This window comes from Puma concolor, chromosome A3 (assembly GCF_028749965.1).
Source record: "Puma concolor isolate L17-30 chromosome A3, mPumCon1.1.hap2, whole genome shotgun sequence".
Classification (NCBI taxonomy): Eukaryota; Metazoa; Chordata; class Mammalia; order Carnivora; family Felidae; genus Puma; species Puma concolor.
Window position 1 is genome coordinate 45695836 of NC_141669.1, and position 19333 is coordinate 45715168.

General features: G+C 38.1%; 1 protein-coding gene across 4 annotated transcripts in view; it reads right to left on the minus strand.

The window, feature by feature from the left end:
* The window catches only part of CTNNA2 (catenin alpha 2), a 1114437-nt gene that overhangs the window by 864624 nt on the left and 230480 nt on the right, over positions 1-19333 (minus strand). For all 4 annotated transcript variants that reach the window (XM_025932078.2, XM_025932082.2, XM_086700738.1 and 1 more), the window contains exon 3: positions 17031-17226. In XM_025932078.2, the coding sequence (XP_025787863.2) occupies positions 17031-17226 (196 nt within the window). The remainder of the gene's footprint in view (positions 1-17030; positions 17227-19333) is intronic.

Genomic DNA, 19333 nt, shown 5'->3' on the forward strand with positions numbered 1-19333 from the left:
TGCTCTTGTGACACAGCAAGTATTGCAAAGTGGGAATGGTTGCACCAGGCGGTGGTTTTGAAGGTACAGGAATTCCGTATAAAAATTGTTTTTGCTTTGCGGTATGTTTGAACATGTTCATAATAAGATGATGAGGGTAATGCATGGGAAATATGGATACCAAGTTCAGGCCTACAGTTCCCTAGCCAAGGTTGGACAGTGGGAGCAGGGAGGGAGGGAAATACAGATGCTGAGGAGTAAGCAGCTTCCACTGTGTTGGCAATATGTGAGTTCTTCAGCAGAGGGATCTACATAATGGTATCCTTGTTACTCCTCATGTTACTCTGTACATATTATATTGCACAATAAAAAGGAAAGAAGTAATGGTGGGGTAAGAAAATTGAAGGAGTGAATGTGGATTATTCTTTGAAAAGTTTTGCTTATATTTTTTTACGTTTATTTATTTTTGAGAGATACACACAGTGCGAGTGGGGAGAGAGAGAGGGTGGGGGATGACACAGAATCTGAAGCAGGTTCCAGGCTCTGAGCTGTCAGCACAGAGCCCGATGCAGAGCTCAAACTCACAAACCGTGAGATCACGACCTGAGTCAAAGTCGGACGCTTAACCAACTGAGCCACCCAGACACCCCTGAAAAGTTTTGTTTAAAAGAAGCAGAAAAATGGTATAGCTGTTGGAGGAAGGTTGTCATTAAGTAGGGTTTTCTGTTTATTTTAAAGTAAGTTTTTAAGTTTGTTTATCTATTTATTTATTTAGAGATCACATGTGCACGAGAGCCTGGGAGGGGCAGAGAGAAGGAGAGAGAGAATCCCAAGCAGGCTCCGCACCATCAGTGCAGAGCCTGATGCAGGGCTCAAACTCACGAACCGTGAGATCACGGCCTGAGCCGAAATCAAGAGTTGGACGCTTAATCAACTGAACTATCCAGGCACCCATTTATTTTTTTAAGTAATTTTTTTAAAGCTCATTTATTTATTTATTTAGAGAGAGAAAGAGAGCAAGAGTGGGGGAGAGGCAGAGACAGAGGGAAAAAGACAGAATCAGTTTTCTGGTTGTTTTAACACAGGACATGTTTGCATGTTGTTTGGCCTGTACCAGTAGAAAGGAAGAAACTGATGCTTCCAAAGTGCGATGATCACCCAAGTCGAATCCTCCAAAAACGAAGTGGAGAAAGGACCAAGAACTCCAGTGGAGAGACTTTGGGAGAAGTGGTTCTTCATTCTTTTCTTTTTCTTTTTTTTTTTCTTTTTTTTTTTTTTTTTTTTTTTTACCCATGGGTACATGTGAACAGACATATAGCAGCAAGCATTGGTTCTTGGTTTAAAAAAAGGTCATTCATCTCCTGCCTTTCCTATCTGCCCTTTTCTCTCTATCTTAACATGAAGTCTGTTACCAGCATCTTATGATTAAGATGTCTATCTACTTGGCCTTGCAATGCTTGGAGGGCATCACCATAATTTATTGTAAGGTCTGATTTTTCCATATTGCCGGTAAGTCACTCCAGAGGGCCAGTCCTCTGAGACCTTATATTAGCATTCACTTAGCAAGATTCAGCATGGTTTTACAAGCTTTTTGCCTTGCCCATTTATTTTCTTTTCAAAAGCGGAATTTGATCTAAAAGCATGCTCACTCAGTCTCAGTTTTAGAGGGGTTGCTGCTAATGATGATGGCCTGGGTTGCATCAGGTTGCTGGCATAGATCACAATTAGAGATGTATCAGTAAATCAGCTTCATCTTGGACAATCTTCTCCTGTGGTTTTCAAGATGTTTATGTCAGTTGCAATTTTTACGGAATTACAGACTTAGCTATCAGGGAGGAAATACTTGATGACCAGGTTTCTTTATCTTTATGTGGTAATGTAAAATATTTCCTTTTTATGCACGGTTGGGATTTGGTGTTTTGTTTAAGGAATTTCCCTTAAAACAAAGTGGAGTTCAAATAAAATGGAGTTGATTTAGTGATCCACCTGATTTTTTTTTTAATTTTGTGGTTAAAAATATCGTAATACTTTACATTTACAACTGGTCAGTTAGAAAGCATAAGAGCTCAGTCTGTTGCCCAGTTGGTGCTAGTGCAGTAACAGTAATAATCAATAGTAAAGGCAATAGCCACCAAGCTTTTAGAAACTAGAGTGTGGTAGGTCTGGTGCAAGCACTTTACATGCATCCACCATCTGTGCTTCACAACAGTCCTCAAAGAGTATGTCTGATTGGCCTCACTTCGCTCATACAAACACAGGTGCAGGGCAGATAAGTAACTTGCCCAAGTCGCACAACACAGGCAGCATACGAATTTGCAGAGTTGGAATTTGGCTCTGGGTCCACTACAAAACTGCCCCTCACCATCCCCCTTAATGCTCCTTCTGCTACCTTGCCCCCTCTGGCTTGGATACATATACACAGCACAGCATGCCTGGTCACTGATGTATATGTGAATTAGCCACTTTTCTGGCTTCTCTCTGGTCCCTGACCTTGTCCTTCTTTCTCCTTTTCCATGGATTTCTATTTCTTTCTTACTATGTCTTGTATATCCTTGCAAGCCTCTTTAAATCTTTTCTGTGAAAGGCAAGAACACTTTTACTTCAGCTTGACAAATAGGGATCTCAATAAAGGGTATTAAAGGAAATAGTCCTGGATTGGCAATCTTCTAAACTAGATTCTGCATTTTATTCATAAAGATGTGTAATTTATCACTCTTTGTAAGTCAGCATAAGAACAAGAATATTTCAACATCCACACTGTGTTTGTTCTTGCCGTCTTCACTAAGCACATCAGCAGAATGGCCTGTTATGGTTTTTTCTTTGTTTTTCCTATTGTGCTCAGTTCAATTAATAATGTATCGATATTGGCTCATTAGTTACAAATATACCATAACAATGTTGCATGTTAATGCCAGGTGAAACTTGATGTGGGATATATGGTAATTTTCTGAACTGTCTTTGCAAATTTTCTATAAATTTAAGATTATTCTAAATAAGAAGTTTTATTGTTTTTCTTTAATAGAATAAGGTTAGGTGATTTTGTATAGACATGATTTTTTATATCAGTGGGGTAAACACGAAGGACTGAGACTGAAATATTGTATAACTCTTTGTTTATTTTTTTTTTAATTTTAATGTTTATTTATTTTTGAGAAAGAGAGAAAGAGACAGAGCATGAGCAGGGGAGGGTCAGAGAGAGAGGGAGACACAGAATCCAAAGCAGGCTCCAGGCTCTGAGCTGTCAGCACAGAGCCAACACAGGGCTCAAACTCACAAACCATGAGATCATGACTTGAGCCGAAGTTGGACGCTTAACCGACTGAGCCACCCAGGTGCCCCTAATTTTATTTAAAAAACTGCCAAACTGTCATCCAAAGTGGCTGTATAATTTCTCATCTGAAGAAAGAAGAGCTGTTTCTCATCCTCATCAGCATTTGGTGTTGTCAATTGGGGGATTTTATTTATTCTAGTAGATATACAGTAAAACCTCTTTGTTGTTTTAACTTGCATTTCCCTAATGACAAATGATGCTGAATAATTTTTCCATAGGTTTACTCGACATCTATATATCTTCTATTCAAGTCTTTGCCCATTTTTGAATCCAGTCATTCCTTTTCTTATTGTTGAATTTTAAGAGTTCTTCATATTTTTTTGGGTACAAATCCTTTCACAGATATGTGACTTACAAATATTTTCTTCCCATCTATGGCTTGTCTTCATTCTATTAGCACTGTCTGTCACGGAGCAAAAGTTTTAAATTTTAACTCAACTTATCAATTTATCTTGCATTCATCATACTTTTGGTTGTTCCATTTTTATTTTCTCTTATTTTTATAATGTTTATTTATTTTTGAGAGAGAGCAAGAGAGACAGAGCCTGAGCAGGGGAGGGGCAGAAAGAGAGGGAGACACCGAATCTGAAGCAGACTCCAGGCTCTGAGCTAACAGCTCAGACACAGGGCAAAACTCAGGAACCACCACAAGATCATGACCTGAGCTGAAGTCAGATGCTTAACCAACTGAGCCACCCAAATGCCCCAACCTTTATTTTTTTTAAATAGATGTACATTTATTTTATTTAAAAAATGTTTATTTGAGAGAGAGAGAGTACAAGCAGGAGAAGGGCAGAGAGGGGGAAGAGAATCCCAAGTAGGTGCTGCACTGTCAGCTCAGAGCCCCACACGGGGCTCGATGCCACAAATTGTGGGACCATGACCTGAGCCGAAATCAAGAATCAGATGCTCAACCAACTGAGCCACCCAGGTGTCCCTGGTTGTTCCAATGTTTTTTAAATTTAATTTGTTTATTAATTTACATCCAAGTTAGTTAGCATATAGTGCAACAATGATTTCAGGAGTAGATTCCTTAATGCCCCTTACCCATTTAGCCCACCCCCCTTCCTACAAGCCCTCCAGTAACCCTCTGTTTCTTCTCCAGTTTTAAGAATCTCTTATGTTTTGTCCCCTCCCTGTTTTTATATTATTTTTGCTTCCCTTCCCTTATGTTCATCCGTTTTCTATCTTAAAGTCCTCGTATGAGTGAAGTCATATGACATTTGTCTTTCTCTGACTGAGTAATTTCACTTAGCATAATACCCTCTAGTTCCATACTAAGGTCAGGAACACGACAGGGATGTCCACTCTTGCCACTGTTATTCAACATAGTATTAGAAGTCTTGGCCTTAGCAATCAGACAACACAAATAAATAAAAGGCATCCAAATCAGCCAGGAGGATGTCAAACTTTCACTCTTTGCAGATGACATGACAAAAGATTCCACCAAAAAACTGCTAGAACTGCTAGTATCCAAAATCTATAAAGAACTTATCAAACTCAATACCCAAAAAACAAATAATCCAATGAAGAAATGGGCAAAAGACATGAATAGACACTTCTCCAAAGAAGACATCCAGATGGCCGACTGACACATGAAAAAATGCTCAACATCACTCATCAAGGAAATACAAATCAAAACCACAATGAGATACCACCCCACACCTATCAGAATGGCCAACATTAACAACTCAGGCAACAACAGATGTTGGCAAGGATGCAGAGAAAGAGGATCTCTTTTGCACTGCTCGTGGGAATGCAAACTGGTGCAGCCACTCTGGAAAACAGTATGGAGTTTCCTAAAAAACTTAAAAGTAGAACTACCCTACGACCCAGCAATTGCACTACTAGGTATTTATCCAAGGGATACAGGTGTGCTGTTTCGAAGGGACACATGTATCCCAATGTTTATAGCAGCACTATTGACAATAGCTGAAGTATGGAGAGAGCCCAAATGTCCATTGATGGATGAATGGATAAAGAAGATGTGTGGTATATATATACAATGGAGTATTACTCAGCAATCAAAAAGAATGAAATCTTGCCATTTGCAAGTACATGAATCAAACTAGCGGGTGTTATGCTAAGTGGTTGTTCAATTTTTGAATTTCACTTCTACAGCCTGCTTAATTTTTAAATTATTATCAGTGTCATATCAGAATGTAATATTCTTTTTACTAATTTTTTTTTTAAATGTGTATTTATTTTGAAAGATCGAGAGAGAGAGAGTTCAACAGCATGCAGGGGAAGGGCAGATAGAGAGGGATCAAGTCCCAGACAAGCTCCATGCTGTGAGCACAGAGCTGGATGTGGGGCTTGCTCCCACAAACCCATGAGATCATGACCTCAGCTGAAATCCAGAGTTAGACACTTAACTGACTGAACCACCCAGGTGCCCCAGAATGCAATATTCTTATAGGCAGAGAATGTCTGTTTTCTTTCTTTGATAGTCTATATTCCCAGCCCCAAAATAGAGGAGGTACATAGTATTAATAAAAATTGGTTGAATTAATTGGTCTAGTCAGTTAATGTATATGGAGATCTTTCAGGATCCATATCATCTTATACAAAATATGGATAAATAATACTTCAAATAACTAACAAAATAATGTTGACAGAATATATACCACGTGTCTTACAAATCGAGTGGCAATAAATAAATAGAAGCTATTGCTTTTATTATTCTTCCTGAAGGATTATAGCATTTTCAAAAGCTTAGAACTCCAGAAAGAGGGATCATATGAAAGAATAATCTGTCCTCATCTCCCAGTATTTTGCAACAACGGCCATACAAGTGGCTCCAGGTTGACATGGGACATTCCTAAGTCCTCAACTAGGGCAAACTTTGACACACAAATACATTTTATTTGTCCACATATGCAACAGTTAAAACTACTTCAAATGTTAAAATTTGCATTATAAACCTTAAATTGCATAGCATTTTCATATTTATGCATTTTTCTTCATGATCTTTTCATATCAAACCTATTTTTATTTTTTTTTTTTGTCATCGCATGTATCTCTAGGTTTCTTATATCTGTTTTTCACTTATGATATTAAAGCTTCTGAAAATTAATTTCATTCCTGGATAACATCCTTTCCAACAGAAAAAAAAGAAGACTTACACTAATTAAAGATGGTATAAAGATGTAGTAAGCTTAGACCATTAGTGATTCCCAAACTTTGGAAGCATAAGATTGGCTACTAGCTGGATATAAAGATTTCTAATGGTACCCCCGCTGCACTGAATCTAGGTTTGTGGCTAGGCTCAGGAATTTGAATTTTTATAGACATCACCTATCCTCCCATAGGCGATTATAAAACATATGGTCTGTAAACTTCACTGTGAGAAACACCTGTGAAAGAAGCCTCTATAAAGAAGGCAAGGAGGTGCCATGCAAAGGACAGAAAGCAGCAAGAGTGCATGGACACAGCAGACCATCACCAGATCCATGACTCATCTGCCCTGAGTCTGAGACTGAAGAGACACTTCTCATTCCAAGTTCAAGTTATGCCCTGGTTTCATCTAATAAACATGCACTTTATTACATTACTTGATAATATTAGTTTTTTTTTTAACTTTTTTTTTAACGTTTATTTATTTTTGAGACAGAGAGAGACAGAGCATGAATGGGGGAGGGTCAGAGACAGAGAGGGAGACACAGAATCTGAAACAGGCTCCAGGCTCTGAGCTGTCATCACAGAGCCCGACGCGGGGCTCAAACTCACGGACCGCGAGATCGTGACCTGAGCCGAAGTCGGCCGCTTAACCGACTGAGCCACCCAGGCGCCCCGATAATATTAGTTTTTAAAGAAATGGATCTACACTCAGTAAAATCCAAGCTCAAAGAAGCAAGACCCAGAGAGAGAAATGAGTGCTCTTTCCCTCTCTTCCCTAGGATTTGCCTCTTGAATCTCCATTTCTGTCCTAAAATTCTCTTCTTCCCTGAAGATGCTCCATTTCAGTGGAGAGCTGCTTCCCTAGCCATCCAATCATGCAGGAGTGAAATCTCACCCCATAACCAATAGGACCCTACATTTAGAACATAGTAACATACCATTCATACAAGGGTAGTCAAGCAGCAGTGAAGAGTCAGCACATAGCACAGGAAAGGAATTCTGATATCTCTAGGATACCAAGTATTCAGGGTACTAAGAATAGAGGCATAAAGCAAGGGATACTTGGAAGAAGTATATCTGGGAGATCATTGTCCTGAGAAAAAAGATAAACTCAGGAGTAGCAGAATCCTTGCAATATCCACAGCTGTCCTTCTCCTTACAGAGCTGACCTCTCTGAATAGTGCTCCAGGACAGAGCACATTGCCTTGCTCCTCCCCACACTGTGTTGTTTTACCTACTAATAGGGCAAGTAAGGAAGAGGGATAGGACTATCTGACAGTAAAAGCTTCTGGCCTGGGAAATGGTCTTTGACCAGATCTTAGGTAGGGAGTTCACACAGTTGATAACAACTAGAGTTTCTGTTGAACCAGCTCATTCCACGGACATCACACTCCAACAACAAAGGGAATGGGGAAAGAGAAAGTCTAAGTCTTCAGGAGGCAAAAGGTTTCTCTCTTCAGAGATGTGAGGACACCTTTCTCTTTCCCTTTACTACTTTTTCTGCCTTGTTCTGTCTCAGTCCATTGGTCATCAGGTACTCAGTAAATATTGATTAGGTAAAAAAAAAATAATGTGATATCACCATAACACTTAACAGTTAAGGTTGTATCCAAATAAAAGCCTGCATGAACAGTGAATGGTTTGACCATGTCTGATTTAAAAAATGGTTCCATTAAGATGCTACCTCTTTTATCTGTACCTTTTTGTCACTTTGCTCCATGAGATTCCTCTTAAGGTTGGGTGAGGGCCATATACATCTCTATCTATATCCCAGCCTGGCATATCTCGGTAGTTGGGTCATGTCTTAATTGTTTTTATTTGTTGTAACCACCTAGAAAGTGGACAACCAGAGAATGCTGTTGACTGAAGATAGAAAACCCAAGCAACTGCTCCATGGCCCAAGAGGGTATGGAAATATAGAAATGGGATGGCATAGAATCAGTTTCTGTGCTACCCATTGAATGGAGCTGCTTAGTGGACAAATATGAAGAAGACTGCCTATCATTAAAAGCACAGCTTTTGGATGTATTTCAAATCACAGAAGATTCATAAAGGCAATATGTGAACATCCCATTGCTAGCAGATGCTAGTACATACCAAATAAACAAATTAAATTTAAAAATCCTTAGACGATTATGCCTGTTATAAATTGGTCTTTTCAGCTGCGGTAACAATCAGTTGTATTCAATCAATAAATCCCTTAGAAACATATGAGAGACCCACACAGATGCCAGTAACAGACAAACATTTTTTTTAATCTACAACAGTGATCAAATATCAGATATACATGGTCCATTAAAACCACTTCCTCTTTTGTTCAAAATAATTGAGACAGATTCATCCAATTTACTTTGGTTCTAATCTTTTCTATAAAACCCATTGTTGGGTACATCTCTCTTCTCTACCTTATTTTCTACATAAAGAAATGCCCCTTCTGCATTATCTCATACAACAAACCTGAGCTTTCCCCCTTGTATCTACAACTGCTCTCACCAATGGCTCTCTCTCTTTGTATATGCTATGACACTTCTGATTTGGGCTGAACAGAATAAGGAAGAAGTAGACAATCATATTCTTTGCTTGCCCTTAATATTTTCTTCAGCCACTCTTCTACTTTTCTCCTTCCAGACCGTGACAACCTTTGGAATCACACCATAAGTGCTCACTGTATGCCAGACATTGTGCCAGGCTCCAGAGATACACAAAATAATGCTAACATAGGGTCCTTCACCTGAGTACCAGACTACCCACAGAAGCAAAAATTCAACGATGTACATAGTGCAATGATAACCAAAGAAGAGTGTGGTGAGCTTTCTTGCCTACATCCAATACTTCACCATCTACTCTCTTCCTTCAGCTTCCTGAAAATAAACTTTTAAATGAAATTAATGACACCTTTTAGCAAAACCAAGGCATGCTCTCATTACTTATCCTCCATGACCTCAGAAGAATTTGACTTAACTGCAACAGCATTCCATAGTCTAGATCACTGTCTCCTTTGCAAAAGATTCTACTCCTTTGGATTTCAGGATTCTGTATTATCTTTGCTGTCCAATCACATTTCAGAGCATGCCTTTCCTCTCTATTTCTATCCTATCTTCTAATCCTAACTGAACCTGCCATCCAAAACTAAGCCTACATCCTTCTATTCTTCTCTATATATCTATTGGCAAGTAGTCAAAGAAAGGTGTCTGAAAGATTCAATTATCAACTCAAAATATGTCCAAATTTCTCTCTTTCTCCAAAATTCCATTCCCAAAGCATGAACCATCTGCTAGGCAATTCCTTTCATCCATTCATCAATGTTTAAAATCAAGTCAGTCCTGTCTCCCCATTCCTACCACCCCTTAGGTCTCCCAAATAAGTTGTCTAGAGCCAAAAGTAAATATTGACTCTTCTTTCTTCCTCTCAATGAATGGAAAATATTTTATTCTTTTTCATGATGTTTGTAACATCTAGTTTCTTATTTCTGTTCTTATTGCCACCACTTCAATCCTAGAACCTCAAAGTATTTTTGTTTTGTCTTCTCTGCAATACTGTAATACTGTCTAAGCAATCTGAATCCAATCTTTCTCTGCTTTCGTCAACTTTTCATGAAGTTGCTAAAATAATCCACTAAAATATCACTTAAATAAGTAGGAACCAATCAGTTAGCTTTCTTCCTTCCTTCCTATCTTTCTTCCAACATGTTGTCTATACGCAGCCTAGTTCCTAAATGTTTCCCACAGTGGTCCCTTCCTATCATCTTACCATATTTCTAACTATGCCTAAATATGAAACTTCTCATCAAATTAGGGCTTTTCTATCCATCCCCCAATTATCAACGTCATTCTTATCTCTTCACCTTTAAAATTCAGGTTGTTTAAACCTGAAATGCTTACTCTGTTATCCATGAACAAATTTTTAAGCCATGCTCAGCTTAAACATACCTTCCTTCTTGCACATTCCGGCTTCATGGCTTTCTTTTCCAACAGCAATTTAAATATTAACCGTCCTATAGATTTGGCTCCCTAGTGCATACTTAATGCATATTCTCTGAGTGCCTATAGAAGGTTAGGCATTATAAGACATCATTTTATATAGAATATCAGGCTGTTCCTCCTATGCAAATTTCACCTCTCTAACTCTATGTAAACTACAAGCTCACAGGCCTTCTAAAATGAGTGACTTCCATCCACTATCTAATGGGAAACACTAGCTGACTAATAGGGGCTGATGAGTCATCCAAGTGGAGACACTGGGCAAGAAGTGAATTAGTCATCTGGGGAACTTTAAAAACCTTGATGCCTGGGTCCTACTTGACAGTTTCTGACTTAATTCATGAGAGTAAGGCCTATCCACCAAGATTTTGAAGTGTCCCAGGTGATATTAATATTCACTGAAATTTAAGAACCCCAGACTAGTCCATAGTTCAGAAAGAGTTTCCAGTCCAGGAGGGTCTTGGTGGTAAACATTAAAATATTTTGGCATTCTCTGTTCCAAGCTTGCTTTGGCCCAGAGCTTCAATATAAAGACATGATTGGAATAACTCCCTTTGCTTTCCTCATTAGGAGCTTTTCTACATATGGTTCACTGGCTGCACAAATATTAAATCACACATTTTTCTAGGACCACATACAACTACCACCGACTCCAAGCCATATTGAGCTACGTGATCCTCTTCTGGGAGACTACTAGATGCTGATTCACCTCTACAGCATCCTGATAGGATGCTACACTGATGCTACATCAGTGATAGGAAGGGGAGCTATTGCCACAAGTATCACAGATTGATTTGATAAATTATAATTAATTAATAAATATACTCAGGGGTGGATATTTATTCGGTGGCTCAGTCAGTTAAGCATATGACTCTTGATCTCGGCTCAGGTCATGATCTTGTGGTTAGTGGGATCGAGCCCTGCTTTGGGCTCTGTGCTGTCAGCACAGAGCCTGCTTGGGATTCTCTCTGTCTCTCTCTTTCTCTGCCCCTCCCCTGTTCCTGTGCATGTGCACGCTCTCTCAAAACAAATAAATAAACTTTAATTAATTAATTAATCAATTAAAATGCTTATTTATTTTTGAGAGACAGAGTCAGAGTGTGAGCAGGGGAGGGGCAGAGAGAGAGGGAGACACAGAATTTGAAGCAGGCCCCAGGCTCTGAGCTGTTAGCAGCACAGAGCCTGATATGGGTCTCAAACTCACAAACAGAGAGATCATGACCTGAGCTGAAGTCTGACATTTAACCAACTGACCACCCAGGTGCCCCAATAAATAAGGTTTTAAAATAATTAATAAATATGCTATGACATCTATATAGCATTTAATTTTTTTAAAATCCTTTGTGACTTCATTATGTTAAACAACCCAGTAAGGAAAATGCAACAATTACTGTCTGTATTTGAAAACTGGAGAAATTGAGCCTTCAAGTGGTTAACTGACTTCGCTTAAATCATATAGTTTTTGGCCAAAGTAACATTAGAAATCTGGTATCTTAACCAAACATCTGGTATTCTGTTGACTTTCAAGGCTGCTTTGCTGACATGAGAGCCTCCTTCCCCTGAGTATCACCTGCAATGTGCTAGAGTGACCATGTTAGGTACTTTAGGAGTAGAAAGGAATATATACACATCATTGTTCCTATCCTGATGAAGTTTAAACTTAATTTAGGAAGACAATATACATATATGTAATTCCTTTAGCTGTGATAACACACACACACACATACACACACACAAATATCCCATCTTTACCTAAGTCTAAAATATCAGATTTCTAGATTTTGAGCACAATGATTTATCTCCTTTATTATATTTTGATGCTTTTTGTTACTTGTTTTTAACATAAATCCTATTATAAGTGTACTCAAATACTTCTTTTTGTGGGTTAGAACTTAAAAGTACAGGAAAGTCTTCTACTGGAATATTCTAGGGAAGAACATTGTCACGTTCATACTAGGTAGTTTTAAGACTCTGGCATGCAGCGTAGTTAATTAAAAGCCTAGTTAATTTTTCAAATGATAAAGAAATTCAAGGGCATCTGGGTGGTTCAGTCGGTTAAGGGTCCATCTTCCGCTCAGGTCATGATCTCACGGTTCTTGGGTTTAGGCCCCACATTGGGCTCTGTGCTGACAGCTCAGAGACTGGAGCCTGCTTCAGATTATGTGTTTCTCTCTCTTGCTCTGCCCCTCTCCCTCTAGCACTCTGTCTGTCTCTCTCTCAAAAATAAACATTAAAAAAATAAAAAAAATAAAAAAATAAAAAGAAATTCAAACAACACTAAGTCTAGCCACATGGGAAACAATACTGGCATAAGTAGATAATTTCATATAAAATCTTGCCAGATTACAGTGATTACAATCATGAATGTAGTGAAATAAAAGAAAAAAAGGAAATGGTTTTGTATTAAAAACTTGAAACTGAGTTGTACAATATTAAAACTTTTGGCATTGACTCATGCTGAAATTTTTTTTTTTTTAGAAAGTGGCAGCACTTCTGATCATTTGATTTAAAAAAGCAAAAACAACTCAATAGTAAAAGATTACCTCAAATAGATTTAGTTCTAAACTACATATCATTTGACAAGTGAGCAGATATAGACACTAGGGCCACTTTAGAGGAGGACATTATTTCTCAGTGTCAGGATTTCCATAATTTATGAATTTATGAATATGATGGAAGGAAAGATACTATGTTTCAAAGTTTCCAATAACTAAATAGTCCTCTAATACTTAAGTATTCCCCTCGATCTCCTTACCCTCTCTGAAAATTCACTCAGGCTCTCATTTGTGAATAAAATCTGGGTATAGGGACAACGGGAAAATGGGCAAAGCCAGATAGGCTACAGGGATTATATACTAAGACTGAGAAGGGGCACAGAGCAGACAGGAGAGCCCATGGGCGCAGGCATGTAAGGAGAGAGCTCGAGGACTTCATTGTCAGGGATGAGAGGCATCTCTCACACATGACAGTTATCTGAAGTCTATTTGACAGTGAGCGATATTTGATAATGAGAGAAACAGAAAAAAGAAAACTTCTGAAGCTTTTGACTATAAAATGTTTGTTATTTTGCAGACTATAGCACTGTTTCCTTAAATTTGACACTGTTCAGCAGAAGGGACATGTGGTAGCTGAGCTTTATACAATTAACACATAGGCATCATTTCTGATGCATAATTTTTCTATAATAAGAAATGGATAATATACAGAAAGTTTAAAATACCCTCTGTGAGATCCACCACTGTAAGCTGTCCTAAACTAGCATCTTTAAAAGTTCTCACTCTCATATCCCTTGGACAGGCTGGCCAAGAACCATGTTCATTATTATATCATATCCAAAAAAATAGCATTTCTTATATAAGCTTTGAGAAAACTGAAATATTAATTTATACAGAATGTGTGAAAACTCAATTGCAAGGAAAAAATAAGGGAAAACTAAGAGACTGTTGAGAAATCTAAAAGGAAAAATATATCACCATGCAAGATAAATGCTTTGAGAAACCATCCTAGGGACCAATCAATCAAAACTCTTTCTACTAGGGATAGGTTTCACTATCCTGAGTGTGGGAATAGTTTTACAGTGTACACGTTTGCCAAAACTTATACAATTGTGCACTCTAAATGCATGCAATTTATTATATGGCAATCATCCTTAAAAAAAAAGTAAACAAACAAACAAACAAAAAAAGCCAAAAAACAAAGAAACAAACAAAAAATCCAAAAACGTATCCAGGCTGTGCATGCATGAAAACAAACAGTGTACATTTGCAATTCAGAAGGAATACTAGTCTTCAACAGCACTTGAAAATTTGAAAGCTTTCATGTTGTTAAAGCACATATATAAATATATTCCATCCACATTAGATGAAATATATAAAATTTAACATTTTATATTAAATAACAATTCACATTAGTGTAATGTAAATGAAATTAACTTTTAGCAGGGAGAAGATGGGGAAGAAGATGGCAGCATGAAGAATGCTAGTGGTGTAGAAGGAGGGTTGGGTATTTCCAGGGACTAAATAACCATCTGTGAATTTTAAAAAGTGGCAGGTTTACAAGAAGAAAAGGGATAGAGCATTTATTCCTCTATTGCTTCATTTATTCAACAAATATTTGTTGAAGTCTAATAACTACTAAGAACCACAGATCATGCAACGGTCAAAGAGACATGGTCTGGGGCGCCTGGGTGGCGCAGTCGGTTGAGCGTCCGACTTCAGCCAGGTCACGATCTCGCGGTCCGGGAGTTCGAGCCCCGCGTCGGGCTCTGGGCTGATGGCTCAGAGCCTGGAGCCTGTTTCCGATTCTGTGTCTCCCTCTCTCTCTGCCCCTCCCCCATTCATGCTCTGTCTCTCTCTGTCCCAAAAATAAATAAACGTTGAAAAAAAAAATTAAAAAAAAAAAAAAGAGACATGGTCTGGTCTTGATCTTTATTCATTTGTAATGTGGCAGGGTAGAAAGTTATCAATCAAGTTACTCCACAGATATTAAACTCTCCTATGCAAAAAGCCACAGAAAAGTAAGACAGGAGTGTCAGGAAAGCATTCCCTGGGACAGGGAATGTGCAGAATGAGCCATCTGTAACTGTAACTGTGTAAAAGAAGACAGCATGTATAAAGGCCCAGGGGCAGGTAAAACATGGTGCTTTTGAATAATTAAGAGAGGGATTGGTCCATTTAAGAGATATTCTCGAGTTAAAAATCTATGTGACTTTGCAATAGACTAGATTTGGAAAGAGAGAGTAATAACAATAATGATATCAAGATTTCTGCAGTATGTAACTGGATACATATGTAGAGCTCTTACTGAGGTAAGAAATGCAGGAGGGAGGCCAGGCTGGGGGGGTAATCTGTTCTGCTTTCACAGTACCTTAGCATTTCAACCCAAGAGTCAGAATAGGACACATGAAAATTAAAATCTGTGTATCAAAGAATATACTCAACAGAATGAAAAAGGTAACCTACAGAAAGGGACAACATGTTTGTAAAACAATATTGTATAAGGGGTTCATATCTGAAACGTATAAAGAATGCTCACAAGTCAACAACAATGCAACCTGATTTTAAAATAGGCAAAGGACATGAATAGACCTTTCTCCAAGAAGAAAAACAAATGTCCAGGAAGCATAAGAAAAGATGCCCAATATAAGCAGTCATTAGAAAAATGCTAGTCAAAACCACAGTGAGGGGTGCCTGGGTGGCTCAGTCAGTTAAGCATCTGACTCAATTTAGCCTCAGGTCATGATCTCACAGTTCCGTGAGTTTGAGCCTGGTGTAGGACTCTGTGCCAACACTGCAGAGCCTGCTTGGGATTCTCTGTTTCCCTCTCTGTCTGCGCCTCCCCAACTTGCACTGTCTCTGTCCCTCTCAAAATAAATAAACGAACTTAAAAAAACACAATAAGCTATCACCTCATGTCCATTATGAAGACTATAAAAAAGGAAACAAGCGTTGGCAAGGATATGGATAAATTGGAACTCTTGTGCACTGTTGGTAGAAAAGTAAAAAGGTGCCTTTGCTATGGAAAACAGTAAGGAGGTTCTTCCAAAAATTAAAAATAGAATTACCATATAATCCAATAATTCCACCTTGAGGTATATACCCAAAAGAACTAAAATAAAGAGATATTTGTATATTCATGTTCATAGCAGAATTGTTCACAATAGTCAAAAGGTGAAATAAACACAAATGTCTATCAGTGGATGAAGAGATAAAGGTACTATATACAGATACTAGAATATTTTCAATCCTAAAAATGAAGGAAATTCTGACCCATGCTCCAACATGGATGAACCATGAGGACATTATGCTAAGTGAAATAAGCCAGTCACACACACACACAAAAATACTGAATGATCCCACTTATATAATGTATCTAGAGTCATTAAATTCATAGAAAAGGAAAGTAGAATAGTCGTTTCCATGGGCTAGGGCAATGAGGATATGAAGAAGTGTTGTTTTGTAGGTATAGAATTTCAGTATTATAAGATGAAAAAGTTCTGGAGATTGGCTACTCAACAATGTGAATATACTTAACACTACTAACTATACACTTATAAAAAGGTTAAAATGGTACATTTTATGTTACTTGTATTGTACCACAGTGAAAAAAATTTAAATATGCTGAAAACAATTGCATTTTAGCTAACTAGCTAGCTATATAATTGATTGATCCATGGATAGCTAGCTAGCTGTGAACTGAAAATGTAAATTTGGAAATCATACAGAGCAACAGTAATTTTATTACACTGCTTTATAATCTCTCCTCCCTCATCTTTAAAATCCAGGGTTCCCAGTGACTGTGTATGTATGAGGTTTTCTCATCCTGTCCTCTCTAGAGCCTAAGTTTAACACAAGAGTCTGTGTTCATCTGACAAGAGAAAACAACTGGAAAATTTGGAAGGAACACAGACAGGAAGCGTTTGTAGCTGTGCTATGCTGCCACAACAGAAAACATATCTATTTGTTTATGCACCTAATTTCAGCAAATATAAAAAATGACAAGCGCAGATACTGAGGAAACACGTAACACACTCCCCTGAGCAAATATGCATTGATTCTAGAGATAAATCCATTGTTTTCACATAAATATATATCCCTCTTGAACAATATTAGTCTTCCTACCTTGTTTGCGTACGTCCTCTACAGCAGCGACCAATTCTTCTTTGAGATCTTGACTCTCCTTAGCGATCTGTTCACCCTTATCCAGGAAATTCTGAGTGGCTTGCTCTACAGATGCAGCCAGCACGTGGGCTTTCTTTGACCTCCCTTTCTTTTTACCAGATGGGCCTTTGTTGCTTGTGTTGACAAGGGTGGTCACCTTAAATATGAAAGAAAAACTGTAAAACTACTCTGCACAATTGTCTAGAAGCATCATATCATCATCTCATCATTTTTAAATACCCCTTGTTTATTGAATCATGAATGCACAGCACATCACCTAAACTGAAGGAAAGGAAGTAATTATATGGATTAGCATATAAATAAATAGCCATTTATTTCATAGAGAAACAAACAAAAAAAGTATGTGAATAAGTTGGAAGAGTAGACCCTCTGGTAGCTGGGTTTCCAGTTCACTGAAGGTTGTGCTTTCAGAGATGGAGAAGACAGTGCACACAGGAGTAATCAGCTTCAGGGAGGCAAGAAAAGGAGAGCCAATGTTCAACTGCCTCTGAGCACTGACTCAAGGGAACCAACAGCTAGTCCTGAGTCCCAAAAGTCAGGGCAGAAGGGAAAAAGCAGTTAATAAAGGGTGGGCCATCAATACCCATTACTTACATGTCACTTACCAAGGACTTTGAAGAGCTTTGCTATTTCTGATCTTATCTTATAAAAACAAAATGGTAAGTTTGATCTGAGGGAACCAAATGATTCAGTCTCAACATTTGGTTAACCAGCTAAAATCTCCAGACTTGAAATTAGATTTTCATTATCACTCCTTTTCTAAGTATCATAATTTGTATATATATCTCAACTGCCAAACTTCTTTCAGCACATAACTAGAGCCATTTAATTTGCTAGAAAAACTTTTAGTATCTTTTAAACAACTTATCTCCTATAAATTTCTGATCCTTTGCTTTCTACCAGAGTGAGAAGTTTTGGAGTAAAATGAATACAACTGGCTCCATATTCTGTTCAGTGAGGTTGAGAGTCATCTTGGCCTCTGTATTTTTTATCAGCTTCATAAGAATGTGGGCACTGTGGTTTATTTTCACTGACATTTGCCCTGGTTAGCAGATTCAAGATTTTGCTGGAGATTATCAAGAAATCTAGACCAGGGGCACCTGGGTGGCGCCTCGGTTAAGCGTCCGACTCTTGGTGTTGGCTCAGGTCATGATCTCACAGTTTCGTGGGTTCAAGCCCTGCATTGGGCTCCATGCTGACAGTGCAGAGCCTGCTTGGAATTCTCTCTCCCTCTCTCTCTCTGCTCCTCTCCTCCTCCCCCACTCATGCTGTCTCTCTAGCAACATAAAAAAAAAATAATAAAAAAAATTTTTTAAACTTAAAAAAAAAAAAAAACAAAGAAAGCTTGACCAGAGAAAAGTTCCAAATGCTGTTGTTTCTGCTATTTTGCTCCAAATCCAAGAGCAAACAAAGTGATTAGTCAAAGTCACAGTTAAAGTCCAGTAAGTTTAGAGGGCAAGAGATAACACCAGAAGGAAAAAAAAGTATCGAATAAATGTGAGCTAAGATGATGAAAACAAGTAGAACCAATACTTAAGACGTGGTGAAGGTAGCATTGGGAACTGTCATCCTTAGCTCTCTTTAGATTGCTGAATAATTAGATATGGTGAATTGAAGAGAAACTCTATAAGGACATTTAAGTACAAACACTGGACAAAAAAAGAAAGGTAACCTCATTAAGAATAGGACTGTCAGATAATGATAGTTAGCTGTAAAGTGTGTACGTAGTCCATAAAACATTATAGTCTTTTCAGTTCCACCCACACTGAGGCGAACATCAGAGGAAAGATGGCCTGTCACAAAAGTTACTATTTAGTGTTCTCCTTAATAAGGATACACTCTAAAACAGTACCACGCTACTTTGCCAGGACCCTCAACTCCCCAACAGCCAATACTGGACATAAACACAGAAGCCCCTGAGCAAATACTGCAAACACCTCAAAAATTTGATTTAGGCTAGGCTCATTATCAGAGGAAAATCCTCCTGTTCTCACTCCTATTTTAATTTTACATGCAATTCTGAGTTTTGTGATCTATGTCTTTAGTATTCTCAAAATAAAAACAACAGAGGGGCTAAGGAGCTGTTAACTTTAGCTATATTGACAATTTGGGGGACTAGAGGCTGATAGTGAATCTATCAAAAGCTAAATGACTATATCATCGATTCATCCTCTATAAAGGTAAACAAATTTCAATTCTCCTGTTATCGCATGATGCATTACTGCATAAACATAGTTTAGGCA